General features: G+C 42.6%; 1 protein-coding gene across 2 annotated transcripts in view; it reads right to left on the bottom strand.

Moving 5' to 3' along the window:
- WDR72 (WD repeat domain 72) overlaps window positions 1-24052 on the bottom strand; it is a 177535-nt gene that overhangs the window by 46132 nt on the left and 107351 nt on the right. For both annotated transcript variants that reach the window (XM_084641198.1, XM_084641199.1), the window contains one exon: window positions 21782-21968. In XM_084641198.1, coding sequence (XP_084497324.1) covers window positions 21782-21968 — 187 coding nt within the window. The remainder of the gene's footprint in view (window positions 1-21781; window positions 21969-24052) is intronic.

Genomic DNA, 24052 nt, shown 5'->3' with positions numbered 1-24052 from the left:
ATAAAAAATCATTTTAGTTTTTATAACATGCTTTAAAACCTTTATTTTTGCATCAAGAGACCTCTATCTCATGGCTTAAATTTTTTGCCCTCTGGATGGTCTTGATCCACCATCCTTTTGATTGTGAGCTAAACTCCTTAGTCAATTGATCCATGATCAATTCTTATCCCCAGCACCCACACCTTTAACTTCAACCCATTAAAACATTCTTATGTACAAGTTACCTGTGACTTGTCTCCGTACACTCTGACATTTGAACTGTAGGGTTCTCCTGTCTGGTTTCTCAGACAATGCTGGGTCCAAGGTTTGTCATCATGCTCCTCCTCTGCACTGCCCTTGTGATCATTTTCATCATCAATTTCGTGGCTCTCATGACAGGTTCTGGGGTCTCAAGCCCTGGTTGTCCGCAGGGTGTTTCCTCAGCCCCCAGCAATCTTGCCTGTGTAACGTCTCTTCATGAGCTGATTGACTATGTGCGGTGCGGGGGGTGGGGGGGAGCAAGGGCAGATTCAACGGCTTTTTAGGCTTTTTCCATCTTTAATCCACATGCCTTATCAAGCAACACAATGACTGTGCAACACTGTCTTAACCAGGCACAGCACTTAAAAAGTCCATGGTTTCCCTCCTTACATAAGGAAGACCTTCCAGTTTAGTCATGCTGGGGTGGAGCCAGGTGTCAAAAAGGGAAGAGGTAAGATTAAGACATTTGCACATTTAGTTTTATATATAAATATATACATGATTATATATATATTATCAAAACAATTCTATCTGCTCCTCTGGCAAGGACCACGTGTGTTTGTATATGGGGTGCAGGTATATAGTCGGGGGTGTTCCTGGGACTATGTGACGTGGTGCTTTATACTGTTGGCTTGTTATTCAAGGGAGAGCATGAGAGATTCACCAGTAATGAAATTACTAACATTTTTGTACGTTAATCAGTTTCAGATTAAAGGATCATGGTGCTATAGGTTTTGGGGTTTTCATAGTATTGCCCTCTTGCTAGCAGCAGTAATGTGTTTGGGATCCAGTATGTTACAGGCCCCTAGTCATCAGGCTTTGCCTTGTGTTCTAACACCCCCATGCTCTAGATTAAGTTGTTGGAACAAAAAAACCAAAGTAGGTAGGGCGAAACACTTCCCTGGTCCATGCTGTCTAATGGTTTTCTCAATTCTACAGTCCCATAACAATGTGCCTGGGTCTGTTTTAATTAACTGGATGGTTCAGATGATTGAATAGAGGCCTGGTGTCCTTGTTTACTTTGTGTCATATCTGTGCATGTACTTTATGCATGCACAATAATCTAAGCAGATTTTTCAACCATGTGTGGTGGGCTATCCTGACATTTAGTTTGGGTTCTCTGAAGTCCTGTGAATGTGTGTAAGCAGTACCAATGGGTGTCTGAAAGTGGCCTTCTGTGTTTCTCTGTGTGTGTCGGTTTAAAGTTCTGTGTTGATTACCTTGTTTTCACATTGGCTCTGGGTGTGCATTTTCCTGTACATATACTGTTTTCTAAAACAATGTTGTGGATTGTAAACTGGAAAAGCCTTTCTATTAAGTAAAAAGGGCATATGCCTTAACTTTTCCACAAAGACAGCTACTAGAAGACATTAATCTTATCAAAGCTTTGTATAAAGTGTGGGGAAGGGAAGGAGAGGTCTCCCACAATATCTGTGCAGCCTTTCTACCAGTACTTCAGTCATTATCACTTATTCTCTTTGTCTTACGAAAGCTATTTTCAGGTATCTGTGTTACAGTGGAGAGCTGCAACCTCATGACACCTTCCCTGAACAGAGACGGTGAAACCAGCGGGGGCTAGTGCCCCCACAATGGACATACTGGGGAGAGCAGATCTATGTTTCTCCCCACCCCCCCGCCTCCCCCCAATGTTTTCTGCCCACACATCTCATGGAGGCAAGAGCAGAGCAGGACCCAGCTATGTTCCACCCCTGTGGAGGAGGGACTGGAGTGGCCACTAGTCCATGGCACAAGAGAGCAGGACGGTAACCAGATAGGACTCCCCAGCCCAGCCTGGACCTATCATCCAGCCATCATGAGTCCTGGTAGAGACACCGAACCTGGGTGAGGGGCACAAAGAGCATGTGCACCAGCTACCAGGGTGGAGGACAACACCTGGATTGGAGGGCAGGAGAGCACAAGGACACCAGCCACTAGGGTGGAGGATGGGACTGGGCACCAGCACCTGGGTGGAAGCATTGCTGCACAGCGCACCACCTGCCATAGAAATGGTGGTATGAACTAATGAGATGCCCCTTCCCAGCCTGGTGCCACCTGTCATCCCCTGCAGCCCCCCATCTCTTGATTAGAATTACTTGATTAGAATTAGATTTAGTATCACTTTAGTTGCAAAAACACAGAACCAACATAAAAGAATTAAGAGAAATGGAGGGACTTATTTGCCTATATTAGATTAACAATTGAGGAAAGATGGGCCAAATAAGATGAACCAATTTTTAAAAATTACTGACAGAACTTATACAAAAATACAAGCTCCAGTAGGCTTCAAAACTACAGTTCCACTGTATTCCCTTACTAATTGTGTTTGCTCCCTCTTAATACTAATGCAAGAATATCAACAATTCTTTTACCTTTAAATAAAAAGCCTAATATTTGCTTTTTAAGAACAAATGTGTAAGGAAACTATACAACTGATATTACAATTATTAGGTATCATTATAAATACCTAGCTATTTTACAATTTTCTCTCCAATTAGGCATAAGGGAAAACAAGTTGCTGTGTTTTTAGTCAACGCTTAGATTTACAGACTATTTCCCCCTCATTTAACCACTCTCTTTGCACACATTTTAGAACACCTGTCTTGCTCTCTTTCTATGTTTTAGCTTTTCTTATACTTTTCCTGGGTTTTGGTGAAGTTCTTTTTTATTCCTAGGGGTGGCGATACCATTTAAGGCACTGGCTTAGGCAACTGGGGACATATAATAAATCCTATTGGTGCTTATCGCAAGGTGATACTGGGATAATAGGGTGCTAGGATCAGGGTCCTCTATAATTATGCAAGTGGGAAAACATGTTATTGTGTTTAGTTAACACTTAGATTTACAAACATCTAGTTCCTTTAACAGGTCTCTTTATACATATTTTAAAACAGCTGTCTTTCTTTTTACATTTTAGTAATTCCCATGCTTTTAGCTGTATTTAATCATTCTAGGGGTGGCTCTACTTCTCAAGCTTCTGGCTTAGGGGTTCTCGGCCACGTACTAAATCATACTGGTTTCCTGCCCTAAGCGAGGATGGACTAGGGGAGGCCAGAGGCTTGGGTCAGGACCCTCTCTAATTAAAATGTACTGGGGCTCTTTAGTTCACATTAGATCATTTTTCCTGTAACACATCTCACTGCATATATTTAAAAACATCTCTCTCCCTTGCATTTTGGCTTTAGTTCTTTATAATTTCTAGGGGTCGTACTACTTATCAGGCCCTGGTTTAGGGGTCTGGGCCATAGATTTTTTTTTTTTTTGTCTCCCTCCGTAGGTAAGGTGAGCTTTGAGGAAAGCAGAGGGATATGGGTAAGGCTCCCCTCCAACTGCAATATTTGGGAGTTGTTGGGGTTTTTTTTGGTTCTTAGATTTGCATATATCCACTTCTTTTATGTGTCTCTTTGTATGTATAGCTTTAAGCATCTCTTTCTGTTTACGAGTTAGATTTTTCACAATCTTAGCTATGTTTCTTTACAATTTCTAGTGGTGGCACTACTTATTAGTCATTGGTTTCAGGTATCTGGGCCATACATCAAATTCTATTGGTTTCCTTCCCTAGATAAAGCTGGGATCAGAGGGTGGAAGAGGTTAGGTCAGACCACGGAAGGGTAAAGATTTAGGTATTAACATCCTTTTCGGTACATCACCATTTCCTGTGACACTGAGGTTTGGTGGGACTTCCAGAAATAATCATCTTTATCTCATTTATCAATCTCTTATTCATCTGGGGCAATACACAACTGGGGATAATAAAAATGTTTTATAATTTAAAATAAAAATGGAACCCTATTTGTTATAAAACTGAATTGTACATACACACACCATCAGGAACCATACATCTTTTAATAAATAAAATGAGTGCAATTATGACTGATGAATGATAAAGTTGACCTGACAGAACATAACATAATAATTAATACTTTATAATTTGCTCATTACTTTGTTACACTTTAATTATTGATGCAGACAGCTAGAGATACATATACACAAACACTATGTATATTTTTTCATAGAATGATGTAAAAACAGCTCCCAAAATCTGCCAAGGTTATTAAGCTGCTGCAGATAAAAGCCTTCTGCAACAACAAATACTATTCAGCTGTATTTAAAATGTATGGCTGCCTTACTGTTTTCTTGAAGTATGTCCTGGTGGAATCCTATCTCTTCTAATGTTTTGGAGAAGTCTGAGGTGGCGCCTGTACAATCTGATTTCTGTTACAAATACACACCAAATCTGATTTCTGTTACATTAAGGACTTCTCTGGTAAAATATATGGAGCAAGGAATGAAATAAGCTATAGTTTAATAATTGGGTCTTCAAGCTTGCTTCCTTTAATAGCTGACCACTAATATTAAAGAATATTGGATCAAAGTACAATTTTAATTGAATATATATGAGATGATATAGTGGCAGAGTTAAGCCACAGGTTAGATACTAAAAAATAAAATTGATTTGTATTCTTTTACTGGAAATATTTGTAATATGAAACTACTATAAAATATACTCATTTTAATGCATATTCAGTACAGGACAAAGCAAATTGCTGTCAGTGGCTTATATTCAAACTCCATTCATCAAACAGAATGCTTAACTCATTGGTTTGCTGTTGCAGGGATATAAAATAAAACATGAATGAATACCATTCTCCTTAACGGTGGTGATATGTTGATGTGGATTATGCAATCATTTCTAATAGCTCTTTGTGATGTTGTCCATCAGATAATAATTGTCAATGTCAAGATTTAGAACAAAACAAAAAACAATGGCTTGACTCTGAGAAGTAAAAAAAAAATGCCTACAGTATTTTGAAATTATTCTATTATACATGAACATGTATAAGGGGCCACATTTTCAAAACATGGTCTTTAACTGTGTGCATGTCATTCTGTTTCTGCAGAGTGCATTGCTGCTTGTAATTAAATCAACAGAGTTGGGTGGGGAGTAGAAATTCCATTTTGCAGACTATTTCTTTCCAATTCAGAACAAACCAAAAAAAAAAATCTGAAATTCTATACAAATGAAAATTTAAAAAAAAATTAATTTCAGTGCAGTTGAAACATTTCTGACTGACCAAATCAAAGTGTTTAGTTTCAATTTGACTCTTTATGTGATGTAATTTTTTAAAGGCCATTTTAGAAAAATCAAAAAGCTTCATTCTAAAAATATTGAAATGGGAAGTTTCAACACTGTTGTAATTTATTCCCTTGTTTTTTACTCCAAAACAAAATTCTGGGAAAATTAACATAATTTTATGAAACATTACAATTTTGACAGAACTACATTTTCCAACTGAAAACTGCTAATTTTTTCTAACCAGCTGTAGAAATAAATGAGAGTTTGCTCTTGATTTCCATGGAAGCACGATCAGGGCCAAAATTCTGAATACACCCGGAAAAAACATCATCTTCTTCTATACTTTTTCACTTTGACTTTATTTTCCCTGATGGATTCTAAAACAATTTCTATGTGCATAATCTTTAAACATGCTTCCTACCTCTGATTTCTCCACTCTTTGCGCAGCCTCACATTTCCAGCTGCTTTTCTTCTTGGACATCTTACCATTATCTAGGCTCAATTTCTCTAAAATGGAATTTATCTTTTCCCCTAATTCCTCTTCTCTGCATTTCTCCTCTATTAGCATTGACAACTTTACCATCCTGGTAACTTTACTATCCTTCCTATCCCAAGGTTTCTCAACCTCAGTGTAATCCCTGGCTCTCCTATCATCTCCTTCCCCATACTTACTTTTGAAGTAGAACCAAAATTCACTGTTTTCTCACTGTCCTAAGTACTGAAGTCCTATTCCATGCCTTTGTCTTTCATCTTGAATATGGTACCCTTCTATTCTCATCTCTCCTGTTCATCCTATATTTAGTGTCATGTTCCTCTCCCACCACTCTAACCCTATTTTCCTAATTTTGATTCTGATCATTGACTTGATGTCTCCCAATAAATTCAATCTCACCAACTTCATTTCCAAGGCCCTGAATAATCTTGCCCCCACCTAGTGTTGTTCTCATTTCCCCATCTGAAGTCTTGCTCCTTGTCTTATCTCATTGTTCTGATCAGTCAGTTCCCATCCTGGCATGGGAGAGGGGAAAAGGGCACAAGGAGAGAGCATGCCTTCCCTGCTCCTCTTTACCCGCCTTCCCCAAGGGCCAGGGAGAATCAGAGCCCCAGCAATTACAGGAATACAGGGACTGTGCCCCAAGACCCTAAGGTCTGGTCCACAAGTCCATTGCTACAGACATTTATCATTGTACCTCCTTCCTCTCCCAAAGTCTCCATTGCTCAGAGCCTCTGCAGCTACTCACTATCACCATTCACCTGCTGAGTAACCAGTGGAAGTGACATCTGCTCTCTGAGAGAACCAAAAGGCTTTGAGGTGACTGAACCAGACAGTTTTGAAGAGCAAAGCAGCGTAAATATTCAGGACTTTAGGGCCCTTCCCCAGCATGAGAACAAGCAACAACGTCTGGAATAGAGAAAAGCGTGGAAGACAGGAACATACTGTATGGACTGGGAGTGGAGATGGCCTCTGGAGAAAGCTAGGAATAAGAGGCAAAATGGAGGACTGGAAGCAGGAGGAAGGAAGGTGAGATTACAGGGACATGGGACTGGGAAAAGAGGAACTGTTTGCTGGGGATGAGCGAGAGCCCAGATGCAAGATAAAGAATGGAGAAAGAGGAGAGGAGGGACCCAGAAGCCAGTCCATCTGGAATGCCAGAGATGATAACAGCTGGCTCAGGAGTTGCATTGGTTTGGATGGACATTTCAAGAGTGGTTAGGGTCAGGGAATGACAAGGGGACCGTTTTGACATTGTGGTTAGGGGGTCCTGTGCACTACACACTGTTAATCTCCTGTTCACAGGGATGTTGGGAGGCTTAACGCATCATTTCATTTGGTAAATTTTGTGATACCCTTGGGTGAAAAGAAAAGGAATACTTGTGGCACCTTAGAGATTAACAAATTTATTTGAGCATAAGCTTTCGTGAGCTACAGCTCACTTCATCGGACGCATGCAGTGGAAAATACAGTGGGGAGATTTTATATACACAGAGAACATGAAACAATAGGTGTTGCCATACACACTGGAACAAGAGTGATCAGGTAAGGTGAGCTATTACCAGCAGGAGAGCGGGGCGGGGGGGGGGGGGGAAGGGAACCTTTTATAGTGATAATCAAGGTGGGCCATTTCCAGCAGTTGACAAGAACGTGTGAGGAACAGTGGGGGGGGGGGAATAAACATGGGGAAATAGTTTTATTTTGTGTAATGACACATCCACTCCCAGTCTCTATTCAAGCCTAAGTTAATTGTATCCAGTTTGCAAATTAATTCCAATTCAGCAGTCTCACGTTGGAGTCTGTTTTTGAAGTTTTACTGTTGAAGAATTGCCACTTTTAGGTCTGTAATCGAGTGCCCAAAGAGATTGAAGTGTTCTACGACTTTTTGAATGTTATAATTCTTGACATCTGATTCGTGTCCATTTATTCTTTTACGTAGACACTGTCCAGTTGGGCCAATGTACATGGCAGAGGGGCATTGCTGGCACATGATGCCATTATCACATTGGTAGATGTGCGGGTGAACGAGCCTCTGATAGTGTGGCTGATGTGATTAGGCCCTATGATGGTGTCCCCGAATAGATATGTGAACACAGTTGGCAACGGGCTTTGTTGCAAGGATAGGTTCCCTGGGTTAGTGTTTTTGTTGTGTGGTGTGTGGTTGCTGGTGAGTATTTGCTTCAGGTTGGGGGGCAGTCTGTAAGCAAGGACTGGCCTGTCTCCCAAGATCTGTGAGAGTGATGGGTCGTCCTTCAAGATAGGTTGTAGATCCTTGATGATGCATTGGAGAGGTTTTAGTTGGGGGCTGAAGGTGATGGCTAGTAGCGTTCTGTTATTTTCTTTGTTGGGCCTATCCTGTAGTAGGTAACTTCTGGGTACTTTTCTGGCTCTGTCAATCTATTTCTTCACATCAGCAGGTGGGTATTGTAGTTGTAAGAACACTTGATAGAGATCTTGTAGGTGTTTGTCTCTGTCTGCGGGATTGGAGCAAATGCGGTTGTATCGTAGAGCTTGGCTGTAGACAATGGATCGTGTGGTGTGGTCTGGATGAAAGCTGGAGGCATGCAGGTAGGAATAGCGGTCAGTAGGTTTCCAGTATAGGGTGGTATTTATGTGACCATCGATTATTAGCACTGTAGTGTTCAGGAAGTGGATCTCTTGTGTGGACTGGTCCAGGCTGAGGTTGATGGTGGGATGGAAATTGTTGAAATCATGGTGGAATTCCTCAAGGGCTTCTTTTCCATGAGTCCAGATGATGAAGATGTCATCAATGTAGCGCAAGTAGAGTAGGGGCATTAAGGGACGAGAGCTGAGGAAGCGTTGTTCTAAGTCAGCCATACAAATGTTGGCATACTGTAGGGCCATGCGGGAACCCATAGCAGTGCCGCTGATTTGAAGGTATACATTGTCCCCAAATGTGAAATAGTTATGGGTGAGGACAAAGTCACAAAGTTCAGCCACCAGGTTTGCCGTGACATTATCGGGGATACTGTTCCTGACGGCTTGTAGTCCACCTTTGTGTGGAATGTTGGTGTAGAGGGCTTCTACATCCATAGTGGCCAGGGTGGTGTTTTCAGGAAGATCACCGATGGAGTGCAGTTTCCTCAGGAAGTCAGTGGTGTCTCGAAGATAGCTGGGAGTGCTGGTAGCGTAGGGCCTGAGGAGGGAGTCTACTTAGCCAGACAATCCTGCTGTCAGGGTGCCAATGCCTGAGATGATGGGGCGTCCAAGATTCCCAGGTTTATGGATCTTGGGTAGCCGACAGAATATCCCAGGTCGGGGTTCCAGGGGTATGTATGTGTGGATTTGTTCTTGTGCTTTTTCAGGGAGTTTCTTGAGCAGATGGTGTAGTTTCTTTTGGTAACCCTCAGTGGGATCAGAGGGTAATGGCTTGTAGAAAGTGGTGTTGGAGAGCTGTCTAGCAGCCTCTTGTTCATATTCCGACCTATTCATGATGACGACAGTACCTCCTTTGTCAGCCTTTTTGATTATGATGTCAGAGTTGTTTCTGAGGCTGTGGATGGCATTGTGTTCTGCATGGCTGAGGTTATGGAGCAAGTGATGCTGCTTTTCCACAATTTCAGCCCGTGCACGTCGGCAGAAACACTCTATGTAGAAGTCCAGTCTGTTGTTTCGACCTTCAGGAGCAGTCCACCCAGAATCCTTCTTTTTGTACTGTTGGTAGGAAGGTCTCTGTGGGTTAGTATGTTGTTCAGAGGTGTGTTGGAAATATTTCTTGAGTCGGAGATGTCGAAAATAGGATTCTAGGTCACCACAGAACTGTATCATGTTCGTGGGGGTGGGGGGGCAGAAGGAGAGGCCCCGAGATAGGACAGATTCTTCTGCTGGGCTAAGAGTATAGTTGGATAGATTAACAATATTGCTGGGTGGGTTAAGGGAACCACTGTTGTGGCCCCTTGTGGCATGTAGTAGTTTAGATAGTTTAGTGTCCTTTTTCTTTTGTAGAGAAGCAAAGCGTGTGTTGTAAATGGCTTGTCTAGTTTTTGTAAAGTCCAGCCACAAGGAAGTTTGTGTGGAAGGTTGTTTTTTTATGAGAGTATCCAGTTTTGAGAGCTCATTTTTAATCTTTCCCTGTTTGCTGTAGAGGATTTTGATCAGGTGGTTCCGCAGTTTTTTTGAGAGTGTGTGGCACAAGCTGTCAGCATAGTCTGTGTGGTATGTAGATTGTAATGGATATTTTACCTTCAGTCCTTTTGGTATGATGTCCATCTGTTTGCATTTGGAAAGGAAGATGATGTCTGTCTGTATCTGTACGAGTTTTTTTCATGAAGTTGACAGATTTCCACTCCATACGGCTAAATTCAGTGCCTTGCATAATGACAGGCTTCAGAGTAGCAGCCATGTCAGTCTGTATCCGCAAAAAGAAAAGGAGTACTTGTGGCACCTTAGAGACTAACAAACTTATTTGAGCATAAGCTTTCGTGAGCTACAGCTCACTTCATCGGATGCATGCAGTGGGTAAAAGGAGCTCTAGAAATGCAAAGAATTATTCATATTATCATCATTTATTTATTTATTTTACAACACACACCTGCTCTTGGCAGTGTTGCACCAATTCATATTTCAGCATTATATAATGAGGAGTCTTTTGCTTTGACAAGAACCAGACTTTTTGCTCTGTGCATTCTGTAAACAGCATTTTGACACAAAGCAGCACCCACCCCATTGAGTAAGGCTGGGGAGACACTTGGGTTAATGAAGAATGGGCTTTAGCACTGCCTCAGTGCTATTCATTCATGCTGCTGCTCATAAAGCTGTTGCCTCCACATTCTCATCTGCCTTTCTCAATGCACACACCTGGGAGATGGGATGACAATATACTGTAGATCTTCATATGCCAACATGAAGATAATCAATCTCAATTCTCTTGAAAAATGGAACTACTTTGAGAAAGGAGCAATGAGGACTAATAGTTGCTCTAAGGCAATGAAATCTTTAAAGCTGTTTCTATAGGACATAGCTTGGGCCTTGCAGAAATATTTACATATAAAAAGGCAAAAAGTGAAATTTGTCTTCTTGTCAGTTTCACAAATAGGAAAAACAAGAACAAAACACAAACCCTTCTCTCGTTGCTTGCTGTTCCTTTAGAAACTTTATCAGAACTGAAAAGCACTCATCAGTCCCATTTTAGTCTCTACCAGCCATTTGTTTTCTTTTTATTCTTTTGTGCGATTTAAATATGTTCTAAAGAGTAAGCATCTCATACTGATGATCCTCAAAAGCCTATGTTTTGGGGGGACATGGACTCTTAGTACCTTTGCTTTTACTGGTTTATCTTTTCTACTGTATTTCAATCCAAAGTTCTGCAGTCTGTAAGACTTCCTCCTTTCCTCTCCCACTTACTTATCCCATCCTATTGCTCCTACTTTCTTCATATCAGAAAATGGTTCAAAATCCTATCTTTGAGATTTTGGCAATGACCAATTTGCTGATTAAGTTTAACATTAGCAGACAGGTGATGTTTTGCACATGCCTACATTGCCATGTTTCATGTACAATTCCCTCTTCTTCCCACTATTTCTTGGGTCTTTCAGTGTCTGTCCTGCCCACTATCTCTCCTCTTGAATCTCGTCTCATTCTCTCCTTAGCGCAAGTCATCGTCTAATTTTTCTCCCTCCTCATTGACTTTATCATTGCTTGTACAAATGGTCAGCAGGCAAATGACTGGAAAATAGCACAAGTTGCAGAGAGAGTGGCACTGATAGCTGTCTCTTTCTTTGTCGATTTCAAATGCTCTATCATGCAATAGCTGCACACCAGTACGCTCACGACAGCCCAGATTTTGGTCAATGTACATCTTTTTGCTGAGTCTGGAACTCAGCCAACACAGAGAAAAGGATTCAGGAAAAGTATATTGCTTATGGAATGAGCACAGACCAGGACCCAGACTTGGAACTATCAGCCTCAAGGGCAAATGTGTGTGTGTGGGGGGGGTTATCTAAACGTGGGGGAGTGTGGTGCAGATGCTGCATCTAAGGATAGCTTGATTCCTGAGAGAAGAATGTTCAAATATCATCAGAGTTTAGCGTTCTGCAAGAATACTTTACCCATCCATACACATTACATTAATACAAATAACAATATGCAGATGATACCCTCAGCAAATCAACAGAACAAGGCCAAGTTCTGATTTAAAACCCATGCAATCCCAGTGAAGTTAATGGGCACAAATAGGGCTTAAGTCAGAGCAGAATTTGAACCTGGGTATTAAAAAAACAACAAAAAACCACAGAGGGGTATTTGGCCAAATGTGAACAGATACCTGGCTGACAACCAGAAGGATCTTCAATAAAGAATTCCACAGCCACCCCTCCACCCCACACACTATCCGCACCTTCTTAATCAGGCAGCAAGACTTCACAGGGGGTAGCGGGGATTCATCTGCTACAGATAAAGACCTTGTCAGAGAATGGCTTTCCCAGGGAGGAGTGCATAAAGTATATCATAAATGGTTTCCACAACCGGACAGGTTTCCTTCTGAAAAACACAGCAGGCAGTAGAAGTCTGTTCTCAGACCTTCTGCTGCAGAAGGCCACTGAACTTTTCTGTTGAATAGAAGCTTTTATGTGGTGCTTTTCATTGATATACCATTACTGTCTGAATATGATTCTCTGTTTTAAGAAAACATATTGCTATATTAGTATATTGTGTAGATGAAAGTCTTTGAAGATTATTTATGTAATAAAGATGATTATTTACAAGGTTTGTGTATCTGTTTAATTTTTATTAAACAGCAGTTTAAGCAACTTTAAAATTCAAAACCACTATTAATTTCATAATGATATGTTTACCCGCAAACTCTTCATTTCACCAACGACCAATTTTTCTATCTAAGGCCAGGGGGGAGGGAGGCGGGAAGAGATTCAAACCACATGCAAACAATGTTATAGCAAACAGCTTTTAAATACATTTGAAAGCTTGAACCATTAACACTTTCTTAAATCAGGAATTTCAGACTACAAAAGCAGAAATTATTGCAAGCTAACCTTTATAGTGTGATTTATATGCATTTTTGCATATTTAAAGCATTCACTAACTATTAAATTATAGCCTTCTCTGCCACAGAGACATAGAGTAAAATGAAGTCAGTCAATAATAATGTTAAATTTTTAGGAATAAAGCCCATACTACCATTTAACATCACACTGCACTTCTTCAATATTTGCATCACTTCATCAATTATTAACATTTTTTAGAACAACATGACATATCTATCTGTTTATATCAGTCCCTCCCCATTGCTGAATACCCCACAATACTGAATACCCCACAATCTTTAATGTATCTACCATCATAATACTCCTGTGAGGTAGAGAATTACTATTATCCCATTTTACAGATGGGGAATGGAGTCACAAAGAGGCTACAAGACTTACCCATGGCCTCACAGGAGAAACGCTAAACTATCTGACAACTTTTTAGAGCTATTACCCTTGACTGACCTGGCAGAGCAATACAGTACCACAGTGGAGATCTGCTTGAGAAATGACTCTAAGGGTATGTCTACACTACGAAATTAGGTCGAATTTATAGAAGTCGGTTTTTTTGAAATTGGTTTTATATATTCGAGTGTGTGTGTCCCCACAGAAAATGCTCTAAGTGCATTAAGTGCATTAACTCGGCGGAGCGCTTCCACAGTACCGAGGCAAGCGTCGACTTCTGGAGCGTTGCACAGTGGGTAGCTATCCCACAGTTCCCGCAGTCTCCGCTGCCCATTGGAATTCTGGGTTGATATCCCAATGCCTGATGCGGCAAAAAACATTGTCGCAGGTGGTTCTGGGTACATGTCGTCAGGACCCCGTTCCCACCCTCCCTCCCCCCGTGAAAGCAAGGGCAGACAATCATTTCGCGCCTTTTTTGTCTGCTGCCAGCCAAAGATGTAAAGGATCGATGGAGTGGGTCAGAACAAGACATAGACCAGATTTGTTTTGGACTCATTTTCCTCCTCCCCTATCTAGATCACACTGCAGTCAGTCACAGAGAAGGCGCAGCGAGGTTAATCTAGCCATGTATCAATCAGAGGCCAGGCTAACCTCCTTGTTCCAATAAGAACGATAACTTAGGTGCACCATTTCTTATTGGAACCCTCCGTGCAGTCCTGCCTGAAATGCTCCTTGATGTACAGGCACACCCTTTGTTGATTTTAGCTCCCTGAAGCCAACCCTGTAAGCCGTGTCGTCAGTCGCCCCTCCCTCCGTCAGAGCAACGGCAGACAATCGTTCCGCGCCTTCTTTCTGTGCGGAGACGCCATACCAAGGCAAGCATGGAGGCCGCTGAGCTCATTTTGGCAATTAGGAGCACATCAACCACCACACGCATTATCCAGCAGTATATGCAGCACCAGAACATGGCAACGCGATACTGGGCGAGGAGGCGACGTCAGCGCGGTCCCGTGAGTGATCAGGACATGGACACAGATTTCTCTGAAAGCATGGGCCCTGCCAATGCATGCATCATGGTGCTAATGGGGCAGGTTCATGCTGTGGAACGCCGATTCTGGGCTCGGGAAACAAGCACAGACTGGTGGGACCGCATAGTGTTGCAGGTCTGGGACGATTCCCAGTGGCTGCGAAACTTTCGCATGCGTAAGGGCACTTTCATGGAACTTTGTGACTTGCTTTCCCCTGCCCTGAAGCGCATGAATACCAGGATGAGAGCAGCCCTCACAGTTGAGAAGCGAGTGGCGATAGCCCTGTGGAAGCTTGCAACGCCAGACAGCTACCGGTCAGTTGGGAATCAATTTGGAGTGGGCAAATCTACTGTGGGGGCTGCTGTGATGCAAGTAGCTCACGCAATCAAAGATCTGCTGATATCAAGGGTAGTGACCCTGGGAAATGTGCAGGTCATAGTGGATGGCTTTGCTGCAATGGGATTCCCTAACTGTGGTGGGGCTATAGACGGAACCCATATCCCTATCTTGGCACCAGAGCACCAAGCCGGCGAGTACATAAACCGCAAGGGGTACTTTTCGATAGTGCTGCAAGCTCTGGTGGATCACAAGGGACGTTTCACCAACATCAACGTGGGATGGCCGGGAAAGGTGCATGACGCTCGCATCTTCAGGAACTCTGGTCTGTTTCAAAAGCTGCAGGAAGGGACTTTCTTCCCAGACCAGAAAATAACTGTTGGGGATGTTGAAATGCCTATATGTATCCTTGGGGACCCAGCCTACCCCTTAATGCCATGGCTCATGAAGCCGTACACAGGCAGCCTGGACAGTGGTCAGGAGCTGTTCAACTACAGGCTGAGCAAGTGCAGAATGGTGGTAGAATGTGCATTTGGACGTTTAAAGGCGCGCTGGCGCAGTTTACTGACTCGCTTAGACCTCAGCGAAACCAATATTCCCACTGTTATTACTGCTTGCTGTGTGCTCCACAATATCTGTGAGAGTAAGGGGGAGACGTTTATGGCGGGGTGGGAGATTGAGGCAAATCGCCTGGCTGCTGGTTACGCGCAGCCAGACACCAGGGCGGTTAGAAGAGCTCAGGAGGGCGCGGCACGCATCAGAGAAGCTTTGAAAACCAGTTTCATGACTGGCCAGGCTACAGTGTGAAAGTTCTGTTTGTTTCTCCCTGATGAAACCCCCCGCCCCTTGGTTCACTCTACTTCCCTGTAAGCTAACCACCCTCCCCTCCTCCCTTTAATCACCGCTTGCAGAGGCAATAAAGTCATTGCTGCTTCACAGTCATGCATTCGTTATTCATTCATCACACAAATAGGGGGATGACTACCAAGGTATCCCAGGAGGGGTGGTGGAGGAGGGAAGGAAAATGCCACACAGCACTTTAAGCACAGCACTTTAAAAGTTTACAACTTTAAAATTTATTGAATGACAGCCTTCTTTTTTTTGGGCAATCCTCTGTTGTGGAGTCGCTGGTTGGCCGGAGGCCCCCCCACCGCGTTCTTGGGCGTCTGGGTGTGGAGGCTATGGAACTTGGGGAGGAGGGCGGTTGGTTACAGAGGGGCAGCAGTGGCAGTCTGTGCTCCAGCTGCCTTTGCTGCAGCTCAACCATACACTGGAGCATTCTGGTTTGGTCCTGCAGCAGCCTCAGCATTGAATCCTGCCTTCTCTCATCACGCTGCCGCGACATTTGAGCTTCAGCCCTGTCTTCTGCCCGCCACTTACTCTCTTCAGCCCGCCACTTACTCTCTTCAGCCCTCCACCTCTCCTCCCGGTCATTTTGTGCTTTCCTGCACTCTGACATTATTTGCCTCCACGCATTCGTCTGTGCTCTGTCAGTGTGGGAGGACAGCATTAGCTCGGAGAACATTTCATCTCGAGTGCGTTTTTTTTTCTTTCTAAGCTTCACTAGCCTCTGGGAAGGAGAAGATCCTGTGATCATTGAAACACATCCAGCTGGTGGAGAAAAAAAAAGGGACAGCGGTATTTAAAAACACACATTTTATAAAACAGTGGCTACACTCTTTCAGGGTAAACCTTGCTGTTAACATTACATACATAGCACATGTGCTTTCGTTACAAGGTCGCATTTTGCCTCCTCCCACCGCGTGACTACCCCCTCAACCCTCCCCCCTCCCCGTGGCTAACAGCAGGGAACATTTCTGTTCAGCCACAGGCAAACAGCCCAGCAGGAATGTGTCCCTGAAGAAAAGCACCCTATTTCAACCAGGTGACCATGAATTATATCTCACTCTCCTGAGGATAACACAGAGAGAGAAAGAACGGATTTTGGTTGAATGCCAGCAAACATACACTGCAATGCTTTGTTCTACAGTGATTCTCGAGTATGTGTTACTGGCCTGGAGTGATAAAAGTGTCCTACCATGAAGGACGAAATAAGGCTGCCCTCCCCAGAAACCTTTTGCAAAGGCTTTAGGACTACATGTAGGAGAACCGCAAATGCCAGGGCAAAGTAATCCTTTCACATGCTTGCTTTTAAACCATGTATAGCATTTTAAAAGGTACACTCACCAGAGGTCCCTTCTCCGCCTGCTGGGTCCAGGAGGCAGCCTTGGGTGGGTTCGGGGGGTACTGGCTCCAGGTCTAGGGTGAGAAACAGTTCCTGGCTGTCGGGAAAACCGGTTTCTCCGCTTGCTTGCTGTGAGCCATCTACAACCTCCTCCTCCTCCTCCTCATCTTCTTCGTCCCCAAAACCTGCTTCCGTATTGCCTCCATCTCCATTGAAGGAGTCAAACAACACGGCTGGGGTAGTGGTGGCTGAACCCCCTAAAATGGCATGCAGCTCATCATAGAAGCGGCATGTTTGGGGCTCTGACCCAGAGCGGCTGTTCGCCTCTCTGGTTTTCTGGTAGGCTTGCCTCAGCTCCTTCAGTTTCACGCGGCACTGCTTCGGGTCCCTGTTACGGCCTCTGTCCTTCATGCCCTGGGAGATTTTCACAAAGGTTTTGGCATTTCGAAAACTGGAACGGAGTTCTGATAGCACGGATTCCTCTCCCCAAACAGCGATCAGATCCCGTACCTCCCGTTCGGTCCATGCTGGAGCTCTTTTGCGATTCTGGGACTCCATCATGGTCACCTGTGCTGATGAGCTCTGCATGGTCACCTGCAGCTTGCCACGCTGGCCAAACAGGAAATGAGATTCAAAAGTTCGCGGTTCTTTTCCTGTCTACCTGGCCAGTGCATCTGAGTTGAGAGTGCTGTCCAGAGCGGTCAGAATGGAGCACTCTGGGATAGCTCCCGGAGGCCAATACCATCGAATTGTGTCCACAGTACCCCAAATTCGAGCTGGGAACGTCGATTTAAGCGCTAATCCACTTGTCAGGGGTGGAGTAAGGAAATCGATTTTAAGAGCCCTTTAAGTCGAATTAAAGGGCTTCACTGTGTGGACGGGTGCAGGTTTAAATCGATTTAACGCTGCTAAATTCGACCTAAAGTCCTAGTGTAGACCAGGGCTAGGATTCTTTCACTTCATTTAGGAAAGAGGCTAGAAGGCTTAAAACTAAAAATACATCTTTGGTTACAGAAGTCTGAGACATGTAAGAAAACTTATGAGAAGACCCCTGCTTTACTAAAGGACTGAGCCAAAGCCCATCAAAATCAGTGGAAAGATTCCAGCTAATTTCAACAGGTTTTGGATCAGGCCCCAACTGAATAACATAAGAAAGTGTTATCCCTGTTTTCATGTTCTTTTCTCATGGCCATTTAGGGATGGAGAGTCCTTTTGATAAGGCAACAACAACACATACACACACACACACACTCAAAACCTATTGGGTTCTGGCAGAGAAAAAGACCAGCTATCTCCTTCCCTGGGGTGCATTACTGGAATCACTTCTTTTATTAATTCTTCAGAATTATTTTTCAAAACAATATGTTACATGCCTTCTTTGCCCAAGCAACAAATAACTGTGCCTGCATTTAATTGCAGGCAAAAGTGATGACATTTCTAATTAATTAATAAGTGTAATAAATAGCTAGATGTCTAAATGTTATCATTTGTATCCACAAAGTTCAGGAGACAAATCTTTCAGCCTATATAATAAACTATAATTTTAAAAGATAATACGAACCTCAGTTCAAATCCTAAACTCATATATTAGCCTTTAAAAAAAAGGCTCAACTGACTTTAGTGAGCGTCTGCTGAGTAAAAACAGGTTAAATATTTCAGGATTTGGACCTTTGTTGTTAATCACAATAAACCAAAAACACAATACAATGATTGTGGCAGCTAAGACTCATATACTTGCTTCACAGTGCATTTTCTTAACCTTGAATTATGGGTTAAAGACCCGAGACAATATTTAGCACTTACCTTGATGTCATACAACCTGAAAACTACACTACAATCCATAAAATGAGAAGTGAGAAGAAGTGCTTTATCAAATGGATGGTTAAAAATGGAATTTATACAGCATGTAGACTTACTCTTAGATCAGTTTAATAAACTTCTAGCAACATCACTGGCTAGCCCATATGTTCTAAAAGATCTGTTGAAATAATATTCGAAGAAAAACCTTTGGCAGGAGAGTGTATCATACAGAAAACCAGTTAGTTTTATAATGTATACACAGCCTGGCTGCCTTGCTGACTATTGGAAATATATTTGTGCTACATGCATATTATGCCAATATAATACAATTAGCACAAGTCTAAATGGAAAAAGAGAACGAACAGTAGGTTGATATGTTGTATACTGTTATAATGTATAACTTCAAACAGCTCTCCCCCTTCCTTTGTGTGTTCACAGTTACTCCACAATACTTTAAAATGGCTGCAAAATTGATATTATTTCATACCATATCCTTTTATTCAGCATAATACCTGCACACAGTCTATACTTGTGAAAAAAGACTATATCCCATCCAATATACAGTAAATATAAATACTATGCTCATTAACATATGTAATTGTTTATGTCCTTCCAAAATTTTAGTTAATTAGTTCCTCAACTGAGTTTTGTTGACTAACCTGCATGTAACATGGTTAAAAACAAAATATAGTCATAACCAACCAAACATGCCATGGGCCAAATTCTACTCAGTTATACCAGTGTAAATTCAGAGTAACTCCATAGAATCATAAAACTGGAAGGGACCTCGAGAGGTCATCTAGTCTAGTCCACTGCACTCAAGAAAGGACTAAGTAATATCTAGACCATTCCTGGCAGGTGTTTGTCCAACCTGCTCTAAAAATACCCAATGATGGAGATTCCATCACCTGCCTAGGCAATTTATTCCAGTGCTGAACCACTCTGACAGTTAGGAAGTTTTTCCTAAAGTCCAACCTAAACCGCCCTTGCTGCAAGTTAAGCTCATTGTTTCTAGTCCTATCCTCAGAGGTTAAGAAGAACAATTTTTCTCCCTCCTCCTTGTAACAACCTTTTATTCACTTGAAAACTGTTATCATGTCCTGTCTCAGTCTTCTCTTCTCCAGACTAAATAAACCCAATTTTTTCAGTCTTCCTTCATAGGTCATGTTTTCTAGACTTTTAATTGTTTTTGTTGTTCTTCTCTGGACTTTCTCCAATTTGTCCACATTCTTCCTGAAATGTGGAGCCCAGAACTGGACACAATACTCCAGTTGAGGCCTAATCAGCACAGAGTAGAGCAGAAGAATTACTTCTCATGTCTTGCTTACAATACTCATGCTAATACATCCCAGAATGATGTTTGCTTTTTTTGCAACAGCGTTACACTGTTGACTCATATTTAGCTTGTGGTCCACTATGACCCCCATTATCTAAATCCCTGATGAAGATATTGAACAGAACCGGACCCAGAACTGACCCCTGTGGGACCCCACTCGTTATGCCCTTTCAGCATGCCTGTGAACCACTGATAACCACTCTCTGGGAACGATTTTCCAGCCAGTTATGCACCCACCTTATAGTAGCTCCATCTAGGTTGTATTTTCCTAGTTTGTTTATGAGAGGGTCATGCAAGACAGTATCAAAAGCCTTACTACGTCAAGATGTACCACAACTACCATTTCCCCCCTAGCCACAAGACTGGTTACCCTGTCAAAGAAAGCTATCAGGTTGGTTTGACACAATTTGTTCTTGACACGATTTGTCCATTTAAGTTACGTCTTGGTGTGACTTAGGTCCAGATTTTTAGAGGTATTAAGGTGGTTCATTTTCAAAAATCTCATTTTCAAAAGTGATTTAGGCACTTAGGAGCCTAAATGTCATTGATTGTGGGATTTAGATATCTAAATGCCTAAATCCCTTTTGAAAATGAGACGTAAGCACTCAGATGCTGAGCAAAGAAACATCTATATACACCTTTAAAATCTGGGCTTTAGGCCCTAAGAATTATCATTATGACTCCACCTTAATTAGTGAAAAAGACAACTAAATTTTGTAATGAACTTTTCTGTTACAATTTATATAATAGAAGTGTATTTCCACCTGCTAAAATAGACAAGGACTTGATCTAAAGTCCAACTTCTGAACATTCTTGAATTTGCAGATGTCTCAATGCAGGTCTAAAATTCCCAGATAGCCTCTCTGTAACGGACCAAGTCTAAACCCCAGATTCTAAGGAAGTTTGGATCCAAATCCGGACCTGAACTTTGGGGCTGGGACTTTCATAAATTATTCTGTCCCCAACCTCTTCAGGATAAAATGATCAAAAAGATTTCCAGTGTAAGCAAAATATAACTTCATAAGTGAAAATTATTCAAAGCTTTAGCATTTTTGTATTAATACAACAGTCCAAGTTATGGAAGATGTAATTTTTCTTTGTGGCCTGAAACATGCATCACTGATCATTTTTAGTGTCCTGGAACAAGTAGATTGGTAACAAATTTTCATGACAGAAACACACACTCAATGAGATTATAAATTAGCTTCCTCAGAGAAGTCTCACTAATAAGATTAGATCTAAAATTTAGGTCATTTAATTTTAAGACTCAGCTAATGGGCTAAAAAATGGATATCACTTCATAACATAAATTCAGATTCAATCTTTTCCTACCATAAACATTAGCACCATTATAAAGTTACGACGATTAAGTTTGTTGTAAAATGATATGATCCAACTGTAAAATTCATTTGATTGCTTATTGTACAGGCTCTAGTGCTAAAAAAAGAAAAGATTCCATATCACATTACAAAGTTATAAAGTTTAAGCAATTAATTTTTTAGTATAGTATAAGCCTATTTTCAATGAAAAAAGATAAATTTTAAAATCTCTTCATTTCAAATTTGTAATACACTGATTTCATCTCCAAACATACTTGCTTTGTTTGTTTTCAATCATATTAACTATTAAAACCATTTTAACAAAACAGTCCTCACCCTTTCTTCTTTAATGTTCATTACTTAAATATAATAATAATAATAATAGAATGTGGATGTCCTTTGAATACCTGACAATTGTATGAGAAAATTGATAGGCTGGTAGGTCAGAAACAGGGCACTTGGCTTGTCTTGTAGCAAAATAATATATTATGAACTCATATTCTTAACATGTTTTAAGTACTAGAAAAAGTTGTGATGAAAGAATATGCCAATAAATTTTGCACTTACTCGGTAAGGGAATGTTTTTAATGCATTTTGCCATCTGCTCTGTCTGCTCATTTTTTGCCAGTGTCTGCACCTCACCATTTCCATTGTCTACCATGGTCACTGGTTGATTGCTGATTGATGTCTTTTTCAAGGTTTTCATACTCCTTTGTACTTCTGCCAGTAGCGCTGCTTGTATCACCTCAATAATCTGTCATGGATGTAGATTATTAGTAGAAGATATTTGTATTTTTAATTATTTACATGTTTTTTTTCAAATGCTGATATTAGAAACACAATTTAAGACAGCTTTAATAGTTGTCATTCGAAAGTCAACATTTGCCAATAGTTGCCACCTAGTGATAAATGAGATACCACCTCTTTCCTTCCCATACCTAGATTAAGAAATAACAGTTAACTGGATAGTAGCTGGGTGGTATCTGTTGTCAATGATGACTATCGTACAGCACGAGTTTTTAATTTGCACTAGCTTTATGTAAGGGGACTGTTGCCCCCTTACTAACATTCAGTGGGGGTGTTTTAGTTGCTAGCTCCCAGTACTAAAAAGAGGGAAGGGTCGATGGGGAAACAGGTCCCTGAGACTGACAGCCCCCGGGAACAATGGGGAGAGGCCAATGCTCCAGGTCAGCCTGAATGACAGGGTAGGCAGGCTAATCAGAGAGTCAGGAGGCCAGGGAGGTCCCGTCCTCCGTGTGAGCTGGATTTGCCTGGGTTAGACAGAGTGGGGCTGAGCTAAGGAGAAAGCAGGGGCCCAAGCTAAGCTGGGGAGCAGAGCTGTGCCAGATCCAGAGAGAGCAGACCCTGTCCGGGGAGCAGAGCTGCAGCCCCAAAGCTAGAGGCACAGCCCAGAGAGAGCAGACTTGCCCTGGGAGCAGAGCTGCAGCAACCAGAGCCAGAGGGGCCAGAAAAGCAGCCCAGGAAGCAGGTCAGTGCTGGGAGCAGAGTCACAGAAGCAGCCTGCAGAGCAGACCTGTCCTGGGAGCAGAGCTGGAGCAATCAGAGCCAGAGGGGCCAAAGAAGCAGCCCAGGGAGCTGGAGGCAGAGCAGCAGCACAGAGACAGAGTGGTGGAACTGGGGCTGGAGCAGTCCGGAGCTGGGTGCGGTGAGCAGCTGGGGAGAGCGAGGGGGACCCTGCACAGCGGGCCCAGCACAGGGAGACACCTCAGCCAAGAAGCTCTGCAGGCCAGGCTTGGATCATAACCCCAACAGGGCGAGGGCGACACTGGGAAGAAGGGTCCTACCACTTAGAGCCTGAGAGCGTGTGGCCACCACCAGAGCAAGCGTCCAACCCACAGCATCCCTGCAGCACAGCCAGGGCCTAAGAAGGAGGCCTGGGACTTACCAGGAACAGACTGTGAACTGCCCTGACGTTCCAGAGACACTGTTTGTGATGTTCCCTGCCACAGAGCGGGGTGATGTGTTTCCTTTAACCTTTCCCATTTTTCCTTATTCTTTTTAAAATTAATTGTTGATTAAATAACTTGCATTTGCTTTAAATTGTATGTAACGGTCATTGGGTCAGAGAAGTGCCCAGTGCAGAGAGAGTACCCCGGAGTGGGGACACCCTAGCCCCTGTCCTAGGTGACCACAGCAGGGTTGGGGGTTGAGCACCCCAGGAATCCTGGGCCCAGCCTTGTTGGGGTTACGCGGACTCTGCCAGACAGGAGAGTAGAAGAGGAGTCCTCAAGGGCAGGGAGGCCACTGGGTAAAGGAAGTGGGAGCGAGGACTCAGATCCTTTTGCTAGCCCACTTCACCGGGATAGTGCAGAAGCCAGTAAGGTTCCCCACAATAGCGGGACTATTCCCCCGCTTATATTTACTATAAACTAAAAGCTCCAGTAAATTAGTAAACTAGAGATTGTGGGTCAGATTTTTAGCTCGCGTAAATCGGCATAGCTTCATTGACTTCAATAAAACTTGCCAAATTTACACCAGCTGGGGATCTGACTCGGTATGATTAGTGTGAAAATTCTCCAATTTCTTACATGCTGTGGGCAGCAATGAGTAATGACTGCATAAGGACTTCATGATTTGGCTCTGCCTTCTTAGAATTCCAGTTGTTTAATGCAACTTGGATTAATGTTTTGCTATTAGCACTGGTATCATATGCCTGCAGCTGCACCTCAGCCAGGCTGGTGCTATATTCTTTTTCAAAAGGAAGGAGAAGAAAGCACTCCACAGAACTCCCGTTACGCTAAGGGAAAGGTTACATATCTGCTGGAATTACGATTGGCCTACAACGTGAGTTCAGCAGTATGTTCTGGCAGTTGATTA

This window comes from Lepidochelys olivacea (assembly GCF_965140295.1).
Source record: "Lepidochelys olivacea isolate rLepOli2 genome assembly, chromosome: 10".
Classification (NCBI taxonomy): Eukaryota; Metazoa; Chordata; order Testudines; family Cheloniidae; genus Lepidochelys; species Lepidochelys olivacea.
Note: the sequence above shows the minus strand (reverse complement) of the source record. Positions and strands in the feature narration are given on the sequence as shown.